The sequence below is a fragment of the Alternaria arbusti genome (genome assembly GCF_024043155.1).
Source record: "Alternaria arbusti strain BMP 1465 chromosome Unknown scaffold_25, whole genome shotgun sequence".
NCBI lineage: Eukaryota > Fungi > Ascomycota > Dothideomycetes > Pleosporales > Pleosporaceae > Alternaria > Alternaria arbusti.
The window spans coordinates 35,571-55,772 of record NW_026249965.1 but is presented as its reverse complement, the minus strand read 5'-3'; the positions used below and the strand labels follow the sequence as shown (position 1 = coordinate 55,772).

Sequence of the window (20,202 nt, the reverse complement as noted above, 5' to 3'; positions counted from 1 at the left end):
ATTCTCTTGAATGAACCCGACAACTTGTGAGGGGCACGTAAGCAAACCACATCAACATTTCTTCTTCCTCAAGATCCTCGCAAGCGAAGATACCCAATGAAAAAAAGAGTCGCGCCAGCCAGAAGTAGTGCGGAATACTGGCGGCACCGTGGCCTCAAGGTATGAGCGAGCTCAGGGACCTCGTGGTCGAACTACAAAAATAAGAGTAATGGATGAACCGCCGTAGCGGAATCATAGCTATTACACTATGAAGAACAGATACTACACTTGATCTAAGCCAGATTGGCAAAGAGAGCTGGTGAGCGGATGAGGGACGGGGGAAGGGCGGGTTTATATAGACGGTGAGGGTGGGGCGTGCTGCGTTAGGCGGGCGCGCGTGAGACTGCTGCCTGGCCAGGGGGTTGCATTGCCGCGCACGTGTTGCGCTGTTGCCTACATCTCGAAGATCACGGCTGAGCGTGTCGCTTGCTTGTTGCCGTCGTTGCTGGCAAAAGAAAAAAAGGCGTGACCGCGAGTCTGGATGGAATCTCTCATGTATATTCGACGGGAAAGCAACCGACAGCGACGCACCTCAAAGCTACGACGATCATTCCGCATCTCAAAGTAACATCGATGATCAGCCCGAACCACGGCCAGGCTCCACCCTGAGTCAAAGGCTCATCCTCTTCTTCGTTAGCAAAGGGCCTAGGCAGAGATCAATCTCTACCCAAGTAGTTCGATACGTCATTCACGGTCGGCATGCTTCCGCCACTCTTCTCACTGACGGCATAACCATGTAAACCCCGGCAAGCCCCACTGTCTACACGTCCGATTTCCGTGTCTACCAACCCATCCTCTACCAGAGTAATCGGGTACTCGTCATGCTCATCTCCAATCTTGTTCCTCAGCTTAGAGCCCCCACCGATAGTTGCAGGATGGCTCACTTCGTCCGAGGGGCTGACTCTGTTGGAAAACCACAGACGGGTAGGAGATATCAGTCTGAGGAGCGGGCGGAGAGTCATGATGCAGCAGTTGATAATGGCTACAGCAGGCTCGGCGACGGACCAGAAAGCCGCGTCGGTCATTGCGTAGGGTAGGTTTTTAGTGTTGCCTGCGGTATGAAGGAGGTCGAAGATAACGGCGATACGAAGGATGGAAATGGCCGTAACACTACGATCTAGATCAGCTGACATGAACTAGGCAAGCAACTCCAAGAGTTTCGTACAGTAGACCTATTGCAAAAATCGCCACCAAGCCGATCTTGGCACCACGAGTCATTTGTAGTTTTCGGATGAATGGTATGGGCAACAGGATGATAATCAGATCGGTTATCATGTTGAAGATGCCAGTCGCAACGAATGCCGTGCTGTGTTTGTGATCCGGGCAGTACTTTCTGGCCAAAAGAGGGTTCCAGTTCGCCTCGAGAGGCGTACACAAAAGAAAAGTCGCGAGCATACTACCGAGCCAGTACGCTACGACCAAGCCCATGCATATCCAAACCCAGATACGATGTTCCTTGAGTGTGAAAAAGCGTAAGTAGAACAAGAGGTAGGATAGCTTGACGCTGGAGACGGCGGCGTAGTACACAGCTTGGTAAGCTATGAGCAGCTTAGCTAGGAAGATGCTATTGGCAATGGGTAGTTCTTTGGTCTGGTATCCCATCCCGTAATTCGCATCTGTGATGTGCATTGCGAGCATGCCTGCGTTGCTGGTTAGTGTCCCGGTCCAACGGTATGGTATCGCATCGTGTGGGCGTTGCGCCCTGACCGGCTTGTACGTACCGATAGTGAAGATCAGTGAAACCACTGCGGCAAAGTCATCCCACCTACAGCTTTGTCAGATCATGTGACCTTTGGCAGTCATTGTGAGTCTTCACATACCATATCTTAGTCCCGCAGATTCGTCTCGTGATGAACCGTAACACAACGAGCGTAGTAGCGAAACCGACGAGGAAGAAGTTCGCAGCCAAGTGCCTTGTGACGAGCTCGGAGTGGAAGATGTTCGTCTTCGTTAATGGATCAAAGGGTAGCATGTTGGCAAACGAATATGGTGTTCTAGATAGTCTTGGGAAGATATGGGACGAGATGCTGTTATTTGAGAACTGATTGTTGTTTGATATAGCAGAATCATCTCGCCCCCGCATGCATTCGATAAGCCGACAAAGTAGATGGTGTGGTTGGAAAACGCCATGGCATTGGCTCAAACCACTCGCAATTTGGCGAGCGTAATGGCATACTACCTTATACGGCCCCGAGGGGCTATGCGCAAGGCAGAGAATATGTTGCTGCGCAGTGCATGCGACATATCCCCATGCTTATGTCAAACAACAAGATCTTTTACGGAGGTGGATGCACGTTAGGACTCAATAAGCAGGTGTATTTTTCTGAAAGACAAGAGACGAATCGCCATTGAGCTACGATGGCGATTGTCGGGTGTATATGCCTGGATCGAGTCAGCTCGGGCTTGTTTAGGCTAGTGTGGAAAACTTGTCCTGAGAGGACTGCACTTCGCATATTAGTTGACAGCCCCATTCAGCTGGCAATCTCATGTCAGCTTACAGTCTCAAGCTTGCCTACTCCATGCTTTTATGACGTCTTTCCCTGCGGAGCGGTCCGTTCAGCGAATTGTACGATCAATAATAATAGGACGGGCATTCTGCAGAAAGTTGTGTCACCAAAGGCCACAGGGATTGCACCAAGCACTGTTGTCGAAAAGGCTGTGAAGGGCGCGTTGCGGCATTGGTTGAGGACCATGCCCCGCAGTCGCGCACGCGAGCGGTACCGTAACATTCGTCGGATCTTGCGTGCAATCTTGAAGCTTCGTCAAAGAAAGTCGTGCGGGTCTTTATTGTGCGGATGTAATTACATTGTGTTGCCAGGTAGATGCAACGGTATCTAGATGCGTGGAATGAAAAGTGAGCCGCTTGCTATCGCGTCGATTAACCACAAGAAAATCGTAACTGGAGCACTTCTGCTTTGGCTAGAGACGTTTCGAGGCTGCAGTGGAGCGCGGGCGGGACCGGGCCTTGAGGCTGCAAAGCTTTCCGGCTCCGCGCCCTCACCGGGAGGGATACTAGCCGTATCAATCGCGCTCTGTCTTCTATCATCAAGCAAACAGGTGGATATTTTGCAAGTTCGCGACAAGATAGGCTCGGCATACCGTTGTGGACCCGCATACCCCGGCCCGCAGCCTTAGTGCCTCCCAATCATCGCTTGCCATCTCCCGAGGGAGCAGCCGCCCGTTGCGCGTTGAGTCGATAATGAGTCCAGATTAAAGGTCTTTCTCTTTCGAGAAGGTCCTCGATCCTATGGTGGGACAGTCGCTTAGACTTTCGCGTTGTACTGCGATGGTCGCACAGCGTCTCCCTTGTGCCACCATAAGCACACAGATTTACCAATCGACAGCATGCACATCGGTTGCGTTACATCTATCGATGCACTCTCCACGAGAGCGCCCGACTTCATCGTCATTGGCGGCGGTATCGGCGGGTTGGTGGTTGCCAATCGTCTGAGCGAGGATGCGGACAAGAGCGTGCTACTGATCGAAGCTGGCGCCAACCGACAAGGAGACCCAAAGATCGACACTGTTGGTATGCTACCAACGCTTTATGGAGACCCTGACTACGATTGGGACTTCATGTCTGAGCCTCAGGTGAGTCCAGCGGCACGATGCCATGTTGCCGTGAAAAAGAACATCGAACCCAACTGACAATCGGGCTTGTAAGACACACGTCAACGGTCGCCAGATCCCGCATCCCAGAGGAAAGGTTCTGGGGGGATCTTCAGCCATCAATTTTGGCGCAATCGTATATCCATCAAAGGCCAACTTTGAAGCCTGGAAAGCACTCGGCAATGAGGGTTGGGACGCCGCTGGCATCGCGCCATACTTTCGCAAGTTCAGTCGCTTCACACCACCGAGTGCGGAAACGAAAGAACTCCTCAACATAAACTACATCAATGAGGATCTGCATGGCAAAGACGGCCCTGTCCCTGTAACGATCCCAGATGTGTATGGACCGTTCCAGGCGTCATGGGCAAAGACCCTGGACAAAATGGGTTGGTGTAACACGGATGATCCTATCGAGGGCGAGAAGTTGGGTACATTCGCGTGCGGATTGTCCATCGATGCCGAGACGAAAACTCGCGGCTATGCAGCGTCAGCATACTACACTCCAGAAGTTGCAAAGAGACCAAATCTCGAGGTCTTGACGGAGGCATTCGTCGAAAAGATCCTGACGAAGGGCTCTGACAGCTCTGTAGAGGCAACGGGTGTGAGTGTGCGAACAAAAGATGGATCGAACCATGAGATCGTAGCGAAGAAAGAGGTCATCCTTTCTGCAGGAGCCATCCAGTCACCGCAAGTCCTTGAGCTTTCCGGAATCGGCCAGAAGACACTCCTTGAGAAGCATGGTATACCGGTAGTTCTCGATAGCCCTGGTGTGGGTGAGAACCTCCAGGACCACGCCATCTCTGCTCCTTCTTTCGAGATCGCCGACGGGCAGTTCTCTGGGGACATCATGCGGGATCCGAATATCGTCCAGGCCGTACTCCATCAATACATAACCACTAAGACCGGCCCGCTCGTCGGTATCCCGATCAGCTTGACCATGCTTCCGCTTGTCGACTCCGATGGTCGCATCAGCCACGAAGAGATTGCGAAGTTGACAAAGGAATACATCAACGACAAGGGACTGCCACTCTGGAAGAAGAAGCAGTACGAGCAGCTCGAGAAGCAAATCCTAGGCCCCAAAGAGGCAGCAGGATACGCGATGATGCTGCCACTGCAGTTGAACATCTCTTCTGGTGCTACGCAGATGAACGCATTGCTTGCGCCAACTCACCCCAAAAACTTCATCACAATAATGGCAGTCAACAATCATCCCTTCTCACGCGGCTTCTGCCACGTCCGATCAGCAGATCCGAAGGAAAAGCCCTTTCTAGACCCCCAGTATCTTTCTCATCCGCTGGATCTAGAAATCCTCGCCCGGTATACGCAATACATCGAGACCATCATCAAGACCGAGCCGTTCGCTTCTCTTCTCAAGCCGAGCGGAAGGTTGCCCGAGGGCAAGGAAGCTAAGGATTTGGATACGGCGAAGGAGATCGTCAAGGAGAGACTGTTGAGCACTTTCCATCCCACGGGCACATGTGCGATGATGCCTAGAGAATTGAATGGAGTCGTTGACAGCAGATTGAAGGTATACGGAACAAAGAACCTTAGGGTCGTCGACGCGTCGATCTTCCCGATGGAGACGTTGGGTAATATACAGGCGACGGTGTATGCGGTGGCGGAGAAGGCAGCCGACATCATCAAAGAGGACTGGAAGATGTGATAGCGATATGCGAGTACATCCGTATGAATATAAGGAATCGAGATCAGCCTATTCTAGCACTAGCATCACATGCCCACGAGGCGCGAAAATAGCGTCTGAACATTGTTAGAGAAAGACATACAGGCGATTTTCGAATTGACTTGCTCGACTTGATTGTTTTCAGCTCCGCCTACCACGTCGACCAACCACGCTCAACCGCTTGCTGATACGGCTCGAGCGTGATGGTTTGCGTATCGCCGTTGGAAAGGTAATACATATCCTCACCCGCATGCTGGGGGCCAACACCATATTCTTCACCCTTTTGAAATGCTCGTAGATCGACTCGATTTGGCGGAAGCACACCATCAACCGCACATTCTTCCATTACTTCCTCGGCCAATACATGAAGCTTTTCTTCAGGGAGAGGATCGAAGCCTATACTGCGTGCAGGCTGCTTGTCCGTGCTCCAGTTGGCTCCTTGGTAGCTGTAGAGACGCCCTTGTAGCCAATCGCAACCTTCGTATTGTATGTAACTTGGTACGAAGCCAGGTAGACTACCGCTGGGAATGATGGATGTCTCATAGTGTATGATCTGGCTCGAATAGTCGCCTCGGTGGCGTTTCTCTTCGAGATAGTGGGCGATGCAGGCTTTGTCGCATTCTTCAACCGTTACACCAGGCATAGGCAGGAAATGTAACTCCAGACGGTAGGGACATCCATAGGCAAAGTACGGGGTGTCTCGGATGAGAGCTTCGAGAAGTTCGACCGGCTGGACATTCCCTGGATTGACGTCTTGATGGGTGAAATAGACGTGGAAACCGTAGAGTGGTGGAAGTGGACATGTTTGTCTGCCTCTGAACACCATGAGCGCCTCTTTGCCGGCATGGTCGGTGAATGGAAGAACATGTATTTTGACGCGATACATGCGACCTGCTTTCCCCAGTCCTCCCATGGTTGCGCAATTTCCGTGTAATTCCAAGGTTCAGAATGCGGGTGACTGCTGGCTGAGGACGCTCCAGCTGTGGACGATAAGAAGGGGCGTTGGCGCCTGATCGCGGACAAGACGCCAGCGCACGTGCATGACCAAGGCTAGCCGGATTCATCAGCCAAGCTAGCTGGAGGCATCTCAGGTTATGTCGAATCACGTCTTGGTTGTATGTGAGTGCGTTCAGGTGTGATGTGCGCGGCCTTCCGCAATTTTCCAGTACTTGCGCAGCTTGCCTGTAGAGAGGACGCTTTTTGGTGGACGGCTTTCGTCATGACTCCGCACGTACACAGAAGGAACTGCAAATACTGTAGACATGACTGATAGTGCTCTGTTTGGACCGCACGATACAAGCGAGAGAGTAGAGAGCTGGAACGCGTAAATAGTGAAGAACAGTACCCGGTTTCTGGTGTCGTGGTGGTCCACGGGTGCGACGCGTCGATGCGAGGCGGGTAACGTGTTGGTCCGTGCTGACGGGCAAGCCGTGAAATCCCGTTGGGCAGCATCACGTGTCAACTGGGTCCTTGGCTTTGGGGAGCGGCATCAGGTGTCGCAATAATTCGTGAGACTCTTAGCATTTGCGAACACGCGCTGCACCTACAAACCTCTTTTATAAAAAAATTATAATATAGCTATAAGCTTTGTAAGCTATTTAATTATAATAACTATTATTTTATATATTATTACGTTGTAAAAGCGCTATTATTGTAGTGGTTGTTGTAATTGCCAAGAGTCTCACGAATTATTGCGACACCTGATGGCGGTCAACTTTTGGTTCGCAACAAATACTCGAATATTGCACCAACGTATGTAAGCCAGCGGTAGCACGCCATCGTATCTGCTCTCGGTTCATCGCGACTACCGCAGTCTTACTTCTCCCACGACTCCATCCTTACATTAATTCTTCGCACCTCCAAGCCATGGCCAACGAAACAATGGCCGACGGTGGAAATCCCCTACTCATCGACGATATCAGTCAGGCTGACCCGAACAAATATCATCCCTCCGACGTTCTACTCTACAAGTGGTATACCGCCGAGCGAATAGCTGACAGCCCAGACCGTTCAGCACTCTATGCGTCGGCTATTATGCGAGAGACCTCGGGTGAGGTACCACCCCGAGTGCCGTGGCCTCTTCCATTTCCTCGTCCGCGCGAGCAATTGGAGATTGGTGTCGAAGAGTGGAGAGAAGCAAGTCTGCGCATCATCGACCAGCGTATCGCACTCTACGACTCAAAGTCCTCCGGAAAGCGTTCCCCACTTGCGACCCCTCCGGCCACATCGGACAATAGGCATGGCCTCCCCCATCGCGCCTTAGGTATCAAGGAGCTGCTTGAGCAGATACTCCGATACGCCACGCCAAGCACACAGTACGCTGCATGGAACGTTTCGAAAGGTTGGAGAGATATGGTGAGATACATCCTTCAAACTCAATTCCGTATTCCATATCCGTGCGGACCTGTCGAGTATGGTGACGCTATTCAGCCTGGCCTGAACTGGTTGCAACCATCTGACTCCGAGATCGCAAAATTTCAGAGAGTCGTGGATCAACTGCTGCAGAACTCATATTGCGGGTTGTTCCCCGACTCCTTCTTCACGGCACGGCTGTCGCATGCAGACAAGCTGCCACTGTCGACATTCGATGAATTCAGCGCATTCTGTGAATGTGTTCTCCCAGTAGAGTCTACGGCAGCGCCTCTTTCTCGAGATGATGGACCTTGCTGGATGGATCTAAGCCAATTCGAGGTAAACCCACACTTCACCGACCGGTTTGGGGATAGTCTGGAGCCGATGGATGGTGGCTACGCTCTTACTATAACGCCTCAGCTACAGCGACATCTGAGAGATCAGGCATTGATGCCAGAGCTGAACGAGCTCGTTCACACCATGTTCCTTACGAATCCCCCATGTAAGGGCTTGGGTATATACGCCTTTGGTCCGGATACGAGCTTCAGAGACTTAGAACCCGTTGAAAAAATCCACAACGTGGACGGCATTCGTATCGGAGATCTCTTGCTACGGATCCGGCAGCATATCGCCGTGGCAATTGAACGCTGGCGTCATAGAGCTCTCTCTATACGCGAAGTCATTGCGGAAGAGTCGTGGATCGGAATGTCGTCTGACTCGGAGAAACTCTCAAAGTGGACTGAACCTGGCATTCCGCAACTCCTGTTCTTTCTCGAGTCAGCGGATCATAATGAATTTGATCCAACGTTGGCACAATCCCTTTTTCAAACTCGCGATTCCTGGATCGAGCGCGAGGCACAGTGGAAACAACCTATCTGAAGTCTACGTTACCTTCGGACTTGTCAATCTTCGTCTTGGTTTGAATGTACACCGTAGCGCAACGGGTTAAATCCGTTCCTCTCATGAGATGTAGGCACCGAGAAGATGAGCGATGCGATGAACAAGACGCTGATGATGACGCGACAAGGTCGACTTACATGATCTTGTAGTGCCACACATCTCCATAGCCTCAAAAAAAAACCCCCCCAAGTATCACTCCCACGCTCCCTTCCTTTTAGTGACAAGATTAGCCACACCTACATTAGTCCTACTTAGTCGTACACCCACCACACCTCTCATCACACTATGCAGTTTATGTTTCCCTCGTGGCAGCCTCAGCCTACGTGTCTTATTTTCCTTTTCCGTTCGGCGTCCGCGCATCCGAACTCTTGGGGAAGGAAAACAAAGGAGAGAACCCGGAGTCCCCAATTTGACCCTCACGTCACTATGCGCGCAAGACGAGATTAGGACGGGGGTACAATTGCCCGGCCGATCTGGTAGAGGGTGTAGGATCGGGAAGGGGGTGGTAGATGGGAGTCTAGCATCGCTTTCGCACGGACGCTAGAGTGTGGAAGGGGTTGGTGATGAGAGAGTCGGAGTAAGTACCCGCACTGTCAAAATGAGTAATCGAATGCGCAAAAGCCACGGTGGGTATCTTCCAAATAGAAAACTCAGGAGATACTCGCTGGAGGTGTCTAGCTACCCCTTTGGACCCAGTGTACCATCGCGACTAATCAGTCGGCAGATCGAAATAACCGCTGCACTGACGATATGGAGATACTAGAAAGAACTTTAACACAGCTTCCAGGCAACCAGCACCGTGCTTTCAACACGGAAGAACTACCGATGGGTGACGACGTGATGAACCGTGAGTGATCGCGGGTACCTGTGCAAAGCATGACGAACGAGATATCAGTGCTCGACTACCGATGTAGTCGCCATGGGACATCGCTGATGAGTGTGGCTTCGTGATCGTCGGCGACATGGGTTGACCAGGGGAGGCGAGACGGTCTGAGGAGAGTCGAGACGTTCATCACGTCGTATCGTGTAGTTATTCGCTGATATCCCGAAAGGATATGACGAGTCAGCACACTGAAGGACGTGCAGACGCGCATACCCTTCCGCGTGGCACTTGCAAGGAAGAGCCAGAGCATGTCGAGCCGATATAGTTGCCGCCGTCTTCGGGGAATTTCCTAGGTGCTGTATTAAGTTGTAGCTACCTCAGTACCAAGATTGCAGTGTGGATCGGACGCGATGGTCGTGACAATTATCGATCACCGTGGATATCATGACCACGTCTCTGGCCGTGATGCATTCCTGTGGACTTGTAACGTCCTTGTTGAGAGCGATAACCCATGCTGAGGACGTTTGTAGGCTTCAACGGTGTGATGCTAGGGCCAATGGCTGGTCAATTGGAAGCCGTCCCGCAGTCGCATATCTAGCCGTTAGGACATGACTGGTTTTGTAATGCTCTGAATCAGTCCCGATATGGCGCAATCAAAACACACTTCCGAAGAGTCAACAACATGTTGAGCGACGAAAGGGGACATCGATCAGCTTGGACATGTCGTGGACGTCCAATCGTATGCTGTAGCCGGCACCAGACGGGAAAGGGAAGCTTTGTCACTTAGCCGCTGTGGTTAGCGGGTCTCTAATTCGAGGCCGTACCCCACAGCACTGGACCCACGCGGGTGCCGAGATAGGGACAGGAGCTGCGCCCGTGTTGTGGGAGTGGTTTTTGGTAGCCAATACTTGGGGAGCTGAAAAGTAAAACCGTTGCCAACGAGCGAGCACGGTGGCCTCTGTATACACGACGTCGTGCGCATGTCGGTAGATGAGATGCATGTGCATGCCTCCAGGAAGTGGAGCACAGCCGCGGAAGGATCATTAGTGTTTTGACGGTGGAAGTACGTAACGGCTGAGTATTCCCAAAGGCCAGGAATTGCTGGCGGGGAAGCGGCCTGAATAGAGTGATCTTTGCAAGGAAGAGGGGTGAAGTCTTCACAGGACCGGGATCAGGTTTCTTGAGTGCGGAAGTCAATCGAGGCCTCGTACATCCAACTCGAAGTTTCTGCGTGGCGCAATAGGTGCAGTCTGAGGCGCCCGCATAGGCGTCCCTGGTCTTAATGGGTCTCGTAATGTGGATCGCGTGAGTCTCGAAACAACAGCCATGTGTACCTGAGGGTAGGCTGGATCGGGGATACCGCTTACTGTGGCTCCTCTGGTCAAAGACACAACGTGCTGACGACACACAGTGGGTAGGTGGTACCGAAGACGCGACGTCACCAAGACAACTAGACAGCGAGAAGACGTCGGCGAGTAGGTTAGGTGGAAAAAGACGGCGGGCGGAGTATTGCCAGCCACGAGAGAGCGGAGACAGCAACAGGCGCCGTCAATGTCCCGCATCCGCAGGGCATCGCGCAGAGCGAAGGCGGATCACACTTTGTCGTGATGCGGTGAGGTTATTCGTTGTTGAGATAGACGAGGCCGGGGGTGGCCCCTGCTGCTAGGCGGGCGATCCGAGAGCGCTTCGCCACGACGGGCGAAATCTCAACGCTGGACCCTTCGATCTCTGCTCACGACACGCGACAATCGCGCGATGGTGGGAAAAGCAGCATTGCGGCTTGCCAGAATGCGGTAGTCTAGAGGACGCCGCTGGTCTCCCAAAGTATCGGCTCATATACAGGCCTCCAAATCAGGTTGTCCTGCGGCAAAACGTCCAGACGCCGGATTCGGTACTACTGCTCAGCTACCCCGGCTCCGGGACAGCGATTGGCCATGCGTGGAATGCCTCTCTACCCACTGATGAGCCGCAGCAACAACCTGCCTGAACCCAGTCACATTAACGCTCCACAGTCAGCTCCCGGCTACTGGTCACCTATCCACACTGGTCATTTGTACCAGCAAGTCACAGCGCGAGCTGAAGGGACTACCGACGTCGCTGGTACCTGGACCCCTGCGGGCGAAACCGACACCATTCCGTACCCGCAACGGAGCTCCCGTGGTGCACTGCCAATGGTGCTGCGCAGATGAGCATTCTGTACTCCAGCATACCATGCTTCCCAACGATGGCCAAGCCCCACTGGAAGTCGAGCCTTTGTGCACGGCGCAGCTGGAGCATACGGGTGGAGATCTGGCTCGCCCTGAGTGAAGGTTATATTCCTGTCCATTCCCAGTCCCGTGCTCTTTGGACGCTGGTGACGCTCGTTCCTCAGTCTCATCCTACTATCGATTAACATCGATTAACAAACGTTCACGGCTTTCGAAACACATACGCCATCACCATGAGGTCTCCCCCGCCCGAGGTCCTTGCGACATGGCCCAAGCCGAACTACGTCGACCCCGTCACGAGGGGCTCAGGCCTGATGATTGTCGAGTTGACATTATTACCCATTGCTATGATTGTGGTCTTCCTCCGACTATGGGTACGGATAGCATGGCTCAAGAAGAGCTGGTATGACGACTACCTCATGATCGTGGCAATGGTCTTCAGTATTGGTACGGTACCCGAACTTGTCTCGACTTTCATCATTTAACTCCTTTTACAGGCACGACAGTAATCGTCATCATGGCATCCCAACTGTATGGTTGGGATCGCCACGTTTGGGACCTCAAGCCGCACGAGCTGATGGTCGGTAGACAGGTACGACAATGTGCAACCCGTGTCACCACACGCTGATATTGACGGCTTTAGGCTTCCATGGCAGGCCAAACGCTATTCGTCTTGGCCTCTTCCACTGTCAAGATGTCCATCCTCATCTCGTATTTCCGCATCGCGCCAGAGAAGTCGCTCTTCCGCAAGCTCGTCTGGGCAACCTTTGCCCTCGTGTTCGCCGCTTTCGTCGTTTTCCTGGTCGCACTCTGGGTACAATGCATGTAAGTACATCCACGTGATCAACTCAATCCAGTGCTGACAACCACAGCCCAATCTCAAGCTACTGGACACTGCAAGCCGACCACCGCGACTGCATCCCTGAAGGACCGCCACTGGTCGTGCAAAGTGTTCTCAACGTCGTGACCGACTTCATGATCTACGCGCTACCTATCCCCACGCTCTTCGGCCTCTCGTTACCGACCACCCAACGTATCGGTCTCGTCATTCTCTTCTCGGTCGGCGGTGTCATCGTTGTTGCAAGCAGCTTCCGCGCCTACTGGGTCCACTACACACTCTTCGAAACATACGATGCCACGTGGGAGGGATACCAGATCTGGGTCTGGACCGCGATTGAAACAAACGTCGGTGTCATCTGCGGGTGCATTCCAGCGCTCAAGCCTTTGCTCTTCCCGCACCGGGCAAGACAGCAAGGATCCAAGTACGGCAACAACTCGCAAAACAGCAGAAGGAAGGAGAAGATCACGCCTGTCCTTGACCAAGTCGAGATGGACACGCGGAAGCTCACGGGCGACGATGAGACGCGGCCCGGGACCGCCATCACCCCGGTCCATTTCCGTGCGCCCTCGGAACGGCCGATGAGTGGCGATACCGACGATACCGATAAGAGCCGGTTCGATATCGATATAGAGCAGCAAAAAAGCTTCATGTACTGATCGCGAGGCGCAGTACTTTTCACATTACCTAGTTTAATATGCGCATCCGTTCAGCGAGCGATGTTTCAGCTTTCTGTAGGCAGCAGACCCACAAAGAGCCTCTTCTCTTCAACTCACCTCACTACATCTCTTTCCTTTCTTTTTTCTCTTGTCAATACCCGTCGGATACGACAGCTGGGCGGTTTCTTCAAATTTAGCGAGTTCAAGCTCTTAGAAGCAGCCTCTTCTTCTCGTCGCCTAAAGGCGTCGAGCACAATAGCGAATCATACGATCACTACACTTTCTTGGCTGTCGCTTCTTTTATGTTTGGCCTCTGATTGGTTCGGTGTCGACGTGTTTTCGCGACGCGCAATAACCATGCCGCAACTTCTTTTTTCGTCTCGCGAAGACTGCGCCACCGGTTGAAACTGAAGGTGCGCTCACTGTCGCATTGCTTTGCCCCAGTCGTGCCGAAGCGAAGCAAACTATTCAGAGGTCGTCGACTGCTTTATTTCGGGCAATTGAGATTTCACGGAAAGATACTGCCGAAGCGGTCATCATGCGGTGAGATCATTAAATCGGGGGCTGGTTCGTCATGCCGTGTGCATTGAACATCGTCGAAATGAACAGACAGGTTGGTGGTGTGGAAGAGTAGGAGCATGGTGCGACGGCAGAACTTTGCTTTTGTTCTATCCCAGCTGGACCCTGAGTTTGTCGCTTCAACCTCGTGAAATTGGGCTGGCGGTCGGTCTGTGCAGCGAGCATGTCGTCATTCTGCCAACTTACCTCTGTTCTACGCAACCTTCCATCGCAGCTGCAATTTCCATCCAGTGGAGGCTTGAACATGTTTCCGCCCAGAGCTGGACGGTGAGTTGTCAGGCTCGCGGAAAGGCCAACGCAGCGATGTTCCGGCACGGGATGACGTCCACGCCGCAATGTATACGGGCATACGGCGCAGCGGACGTCAGATACCGAATCATGACCTTGTCGCAATGTCGCAATGCCGGAATTGGTGTCTCATACAACGAGCGCATTTGCGATATTGTCGGGCATACGAGCTTTTTCAAGAGTCAGGAACCACTCCCGAGTATTTGGGCGGCTGGGCCTCAAACGGTGGCTTGGAGGCTAGCGACAGGGCTGAAGGCCAAACCTCGGCACCAATCCACTGGCACCAGCGACAGGCTGCATACAGCTGCAGCATGATGTCTGCAGACAGCTGTTCACCGCTTCTAGCGCCTGCAGTGTGAATTTAGCGATTGCGAAGATGCGACGCATCAAAGAGGCACAACTCAGCGGCAATTGAAGCTGTGAATAGCAGCAGCGCTTTCATCGCTGGCGGTTACCTGGACTACAGATATGCCAGGGGTAAAGATTAATAAAAAATCAACGCTCCGGTAGCAGACCCTCGTCTCAAACGTCACAGCGGCGCCCAGTGCTCCGCCGCACGACCGTTGCCGTTCAAACTTACCTCATTGATGCCTCTTTAGGCCTGATGAGGCTTGCGAATCGCCCATCTGGCTTCGAGAAAGCATGCTAGCCTGGCCCCTTCCCGTTTAATGCCAACGCACCGTGCAGCGCCTGCCCCAGCTATGCCTTCCTTCACCTGTACAAACGAAGTCAAAAGTGCCCAAAGGCACGCAGGGACCTGCAATCGCGTCGCTTGCTATTATAAGCAGTAGGTACCTCATCCCTTCCCTAAAGCATTCGCTGTCCCCATTGTTCTCGACAAACAATTCACTTTCAACCCGCCAACATGTGGTCGTCGCTAGTGCTACCACTGCTCGCGCTTTCCTCGCTCACCGTCACAGCCCTCCCCAAAGGTCAACGTTGCAATTGTGAGGAACACCCAGTATGCATCATTGGCGCGGGCCCTGCCGGCCTAGCTGCTGCCGGCCGATTAGAAGCGAAGGGCATCAAGGCAGTCATGTTCGACCGTCAAGATGAAGTTGGTGGTAAATGCCAGGCTTGGTATGATGACCAGTAAGTGTTACACAGCGTCCGCCTCCAAGCGCATTAGGCGCGGCTGACCACCCTTCCAGAGGCATCTTCCACCCACTCGGCGCCGCCTTCCTCTCCAATGCGTCGTACCCGAACACCATCGACATCCTCAACCAGACCAATGTCTCGATCGAGCCGTTTGCGCTTGCCGGCGCGCGCGAAATGTACCGCTACAATTATACCAACGGCGACATCATGGTCAACCCCGCCCTGACCCCGCAGTTCACCGCGCAGGTATCTGCAGAAATTCCGAGGTACATTCAGCTGTGGACGCAGCGCTTCCGACCGATTAGTGTCGTGAACTACAAGGTACGACACCCGTTGTGGTGCGCCGTTGCACAAACCCGGGTAGGCTAATGCAGGAACAGAATGGTGTACCAGACGAATTCACCGTATCCGGCGCAGAATGGTTCCGCCAGAACAACTTCACTGCGCTGCCCATTCTGCTCGTAAACCCCGTCGCGCTCTACGGTTATGGCGATATCAACATTGTTCCAGCGGTACGTCATCATTCTCCAGAAAATTCTTGCAGGGATCGCGCATGCAGGACGCTAACGTGTGATTAGCTGTACATACTGCAGTACTTCACCCCGGATATCCTCACGGCCTTTATCGGCTTACACAGCGTGTACTACATGGACTTCCACAAGATGTTCGTCGAGTACGCCAAGAACCAGCTGTGCAAGACACCCATTCACACTTCTTCCGAAGTCCGTTGCGTCGACCGGTCCGGCGACCACCCTATCGTGTCTTACACAACACCTATGAAGAACGGCAGCTATGTCTCCTGGGAGAAGCAAGAGTGCTCATCCGTCATCTTCGCATTCCCGCCAAGCATCGAAAACCTCGAGCGCGTTGGTGTGGATATGACAGAGCAGGAGCACGACACCTTCAACAACATCACGACGCACCAATACTATTCCTCCGCCGTAGAGCTCGAACTGCCCTTCGGCGTCTCCTACATCGCCAACAGCACCGACGAGACAGTCCCGCCACCGAACGACGGCGAGCCCGTAGCCGTCCTCCACCTAAGCAAAGAATCCAACGTCTCCGTAGCCTGGTCCTGGGGCCCATACGACTTCCAAACCGAAGCCGCAGCTGAGAACCTCCTTATCGACAGCTTATCCAAGGTCAACAAGGACCCGCGCAATGCCACGGAGCCATCGCAGCCCTTCTGCGAAGACGACGTCAAGGCCTTCAAGAAGTGGGACTACTTCCCGCATTTCGAGGGCGATGCGCTGTCCAACGGCGCCTATGCTAAGCTTAATAAGCTGCAGGGCCAAAAGAAGACGTACTACGCGAGTGGACTCAGCGGCATGGAAATTGTCGAGTGGGCCATTCGCGGTGGACGTGACGTTGTCGACACGTACTTTTAAGTGCTGTTACGAATTTCCTTGATTGCTCGATTACGACATTGTTGCACGGTCTTCGGACGAGGACACCGTGCTGAAAACTAGAACTCGGTCTGTTTGCGACATCCGCGCGCGTATATACCTGGAGGACACCTGTTTGTTTTTTGTTTTCTGTAACCTGTTGTTCGGACGATGATATCACGGCTGGATTCATGTTTTCCATTTTCTGCGCGCTTTAGATGATGATACCTACACGCCTTCGATGAGCGTCATGATCAGTTGTTCCTGGAGGGTTCTGCAATATGATTGCGGATGGGAGGGACTTTACGATTATGACCTGCATATGCCCCTGCGGAGGGGGCTTCTTAATGGTAATTACGAGTTTCATTCTGGTTTAGAAAGAGATGGAGATGAGAATTCCTATATCTGGTAGGATTAGAGATATAGATATTTAGATATTTGAGCTTGAACAAAATGTATATCTCTCACCACAAACATGGTTCCGTACTTTCTCTTACCTTCTCTCTAAGACTCCACTGGTCTTACAGTACATCAACAACAAACAAAAAAAGGAACAGCTGGACTAGCGACGATTCGAACGTCGATCTCCTACTCCACCCTGAGCCTCATGTTGCATCCGGGGGGATCCAACAAGAGGCTCCATACCAGAGGCATGGGGCTCTTAAAGCCTCTTCGACGTGGAACGTATGGTGTAGGCGCTCTACCGTTGAGCTACGTGTCCTTGAGTGGTGATTGTTGGAGGGTTGACGATCAAAATGATACGTGTAGTAGTACATAGAGCAATGACTTTATCACATAGTCTTCCTCTCACTTGAGAACATATCGCAGAAGTCTATACTCCAAAAGAAACTAAACTACCCGTACTAAGGCTATGCAAAAAGAGAACCTAGCATTAACAGACAAAAGCCATGCAAAAAGAGAGGCGATATAGTCTACAGCCACGCAAAAGGAAAGAGACGCTATCTTAGACATGGTGTGAGTCGAACACACGATCTCTTACAGTCTCGATCCTACAGGTCCCTCGGAGTATCGAAAGCCCTTGTTTGCATGCAACAAGGTCAACCCAGGTTGCTCAAAGACTCCGTGTAACAGAGGTCACCCACCAGAGTGACTAAGATGTAAGTGCCTTACCATTAGGCCACACGTCCTGAGTAAATTTGCTTCGTTGGAGTAAACGCGAAATTGGATGGTACGGACCGAAAGAGGCAGGGACTAAGTGACTGGGTAAGAGCAAGGACTGGTGGTGGGTGAGGATGGAGAAGAATTGGGCATTAGATTGTAGGTGCTGGTTTGAACATCAAGACCAACATGGGACCTGACTTGCGTATAGGTTAAGATCCATCCAGCGTGCGGTACATCTTGGCCTTGTCCGTAGTTCCTTGTCCGATGCAACCAGTGCGACAGGCATCACTATCAATCTCTGTATATGCGGAGATTTCGCAGATTACACATGTTTCAAGTTTCCGGAATCACATTACCATCGTCATCCCAGCCCAAGTGGTGAACGTCAAGTCCTTTTAGCTGCCACTGCTGTCGTGCTATACGTTGAGAGCGACATATGCGTAGCAGCTTCTTCCAACACTATGACAAACCAGATGTAGCGCCCAAAAGCATGCCACAACGGACGTCAGTCTCCCACCCTCGTGTATTCTCAACCCATCGTTCTATTTTCGTAACAAGCTGACGTCGATGCTGTCAGTGCCATATGTGGGTCAGTGGGAAGGGCTCGACGTGGGTCTAGGTTCAGCCCAACACGAGGAGACGCGTGTTGCTTACAAGCCCCCTCATGGACGTGCGAGAACGTTATATAACTAGACTGTTTCACCTTGAACGTCTCTTCATCTTCGGGCTCACATATCTGGCTGGGTCTTCCATCTTCTGCGTCGACTGATTAAATATTAAGCTACTACGGATTACTATCTACCCAACATCCATCATCCGGCCACATCCACGTCCTTGAATCCACCAAACCAGCGTGAAAAACGACAATCCCAGCCGGAGAATCCACCGCATAAAGATGCATCAATCCACCCTGCCATTCCTCCCGTCCCCTCGTCAATCAACAAAAAAGTCAAAAAGGTATATTGCGAATCATTTTCCCCAAGAAGGATAAGAGCATCGCGTCGTAAAGAAACGTTAGAGTGAAGAAAGGAGCAACCAGCCGCTACCCATGCTCAGCGGTCCAGTGCTACGAAGGTACAGTAGCAAAGTATGTATACACGCCAAGGTATGTCTACAAAGCGAGCATGGCAAGCATGACCGCAGCACCGAGACCGGCGCCGACAGACATCTTGGAAGCTGCACCCTCGAAAGGAGGGGTTTCTGGGGAGGGCGAAGCACTGCCGCTGGGGCTGGGGCTCAATGAGACGGTGACGCTGCCGGTGGCGCTCATGGTAGGCATGGCCATGGTGCTGTTGCTTCCAGTGGGGTAGGGAGTAACCATGGCAGAGCTGGATGTCTCAACAACACTGCTGCTCTTGGCGACGTACGCGCTCGACGACGACGATGGCGTAGGAGTAGGAGTCGGTGTCGGTGTGACCATGGCCGGGTAGATCTCGGGCAGCAGACTCTGAACGTCGGTAGGGAGTGCTTGGTACCAGGCCGGTGTGTTGCCAGCAGCGAGCGAGGAAGCCATCTCAGCGGCGAAAGCAGACGACGAGGCGATCGCGTACGCGACTTGGTCGGAAGGAATCGCCTGCGCGATCTCCATGAGGACGGACGACTGGACTTCGGGCCTACGTCACCGGCATGTTAGCATGGATCTACATGTAGTCATGATAATTATCGCGGGTAAGCCGCGTGGTAGTCGCGTTGCGTTTGCGGGTGAGGCAGCAACCGCAGATGAAAACATGTGGAGAACAGGCCAAACTTACGCAACACCCTGAGCGCTCACGCCCATAGCAAGCGCACCCAACGCCAACGCGATAGTGTTGTACTTCATCTTGATAGTCTTGTCTCGTGTTGAATGATCGTAATTACAGCGAGTGTGTTTAGGGCTTCGTATGACGTGTTGGACAGCAACGGACCGACAGACTGTTGCGTTTAATAAGAGAGTGTGGAGAAAGTCTGCTTCTTGATGACGACGCGACAGACAAACTGACAGTAAAAACTGCAGGGTGCAAAAAAGTGTAATGAGCGTAAAGGTTTGCGGTACGAAGAGAGAGCGAGAGATGAGAAGGGAGGATCCCCGGCTGTATTTGAAACTATGGGCACAGGGCTCACGCGCTCCCTTCACGATAGGTTTGCTCGCCTGTGTGGTTGTCCCCTTTGGGGGACGGGGGCCAGTGGGAAAAGCGGCTAACGGATGGGGAAAAATAAGATTACTACACCAATCTTGTGACGGGGCCTGAGGCGGGCGACGCAAAATGGTAATTGGAATGGGGATATTGGCAGCGCAAGCGAGAGTGATTCGCTGATCGCGGTGACTCCTTTATGCTGTGCTGTTTCTGTTTGGTTGGGGCCCTCCAGTTTTCTTGCGACGTTTGACAGTTGACAGTTTCTTTTCTTTTGCGTGCACCCCGTTTGTTCGCCCGCTGGACGGCCATGACAACTCCAAACACAGCGAGATCGTGATCACGCGATAGAGTCGCCGGCGTGCGATGGCGGTTGGCGGCGCTCAGGGCAAGGTGTCTCATCTCCTTGAAGCGCGGAGAAGCTTCTGAGTAGGCCAATCAGATTGCCCGACGACGTCGCTAGTGGAAGGGTCAAATTTCCACTTTTTAAGCATGGCAGGGGTTCGAGTTG

General features: G+C 52.6%; 6 protein-coding genes across 6 annotated transcripts; 4 read left to right on the top strand and 2 right to left on the bottom strand.

Annotated features, from left to right (window-relative positions):
- Nucleotides 1-695: 695 nt before the first annotated feature.
- Nucleotides 696-2,011, bottom strand: J4E86_010750 (uncharacterized protein; the record flags this gene model as incomplete). The annotated part of the gene is made up of 4 exons (XM_051451246.1): nt 696-1,149; nt 1,205-1,679; nt 1,761-1,804; nt 1,860-2,011. 4 exons carry the CDS (start codon nt 2,009-2,011, stop codon nt 696-698), a joined length of 1,125 nt encoding a protein of 374 aa, XP_051297533.1.
- A 1,373-nt stretch (nt 2,012-3,384) lies between these two features.
- Nucleotides 3,385-5,311, top strand: J4E86_010749 (uncharacterized protein; the record flags this gene model as incomplete). The annotated part of the gene is made up of 2 exons (XM_051451245.1): nt 3,385-3,630; nt 3,704-5,311. The coding sequence occupies 2 exons, from the start codon at nt 3,385-3,387 to the stop codon at nt 5,309-5,311; spliced, it is 1,854 nt and encodes a 617-aa protein (XP_051297532.1).
- A 1,884-nt stretch (nt 5,312-7,195) lies between these two features.
- Nucleotides 7,196-8,560, top strand: J4E86_010748 (uncharacterized protein; the record flags this gene model as incomplete). Its single annotated transcript, XM_051451244.1, has 1 exon — nt 7,196-8,560. One exon carries the CDS (start codon nt 7,196-7,198, stop codon nt 8,558-8,560), a length of 1,365 nt encoding a protein of 454 aa, XP_051297531.1.
- A 3,284-nt stretch (nt 8,561-11,844) lies between these two features.
- Nucleotides 11,845-13,108, top strand: J4E86_010747 (uncharacterized protein; the record flags this gene model as incomplete). The annotated part of the gene is made up of 4 exons (XM_051451243.1): nt 11,845-12,058; nt 12,109-12,203; nt 12,255-12,436; nt 12,484-13,108. The coding sequence occupies 4 exons, from the start codon at nt 11,845-11,847 to the stop codon at nt 13,106-13,108; spliced, it is 1,116 nt and encodes a 371-aa protein (XP_051297530.1).
- A 1,732-nt stretch (nt 13,109-14,840) lies between these two features.
- Nucleotides 14,841-16,461, top strand: J4E86_010746 (uncharacterized protein; the record flags this gene model as incomplete). The annotated part of the gene is made up of 4 exons (XM_051451242.1): nt 14,841-15,067; nt 15,127-15,394; nt 15,454-15,585; nt 15,652-16,461. The coding sequence occupies 4 exons, from the start codon at nt 14,841-14,843 to the stop codon at nt 16,459-16,461; spliced, it is 1,437 nt and encodes a 478-aa protein (XP_051297529.1).
- Nucleotides 16,462-18,691: 2,230 nt separating this feature from the next.
- Nucleotides 18,692-19,399, bottom strand: J4E86_010745 (uncharacterized protein; the record flags this gene model as incomplete). The annotated part of the gene is made up of 2 exons (XM_051451241.1): nt 18,692-19,193; nt 19,332-19,399. 2 exons carry the CDS (start codon nt 19,397-19,399, stop codon nt 18,692-18,694), a joined length of 570 nt encoding a protein of 189 aa, XP_051297528.1.
- Nucleotides 19,400-20,202: the final 803 nt, after the last annotated feature.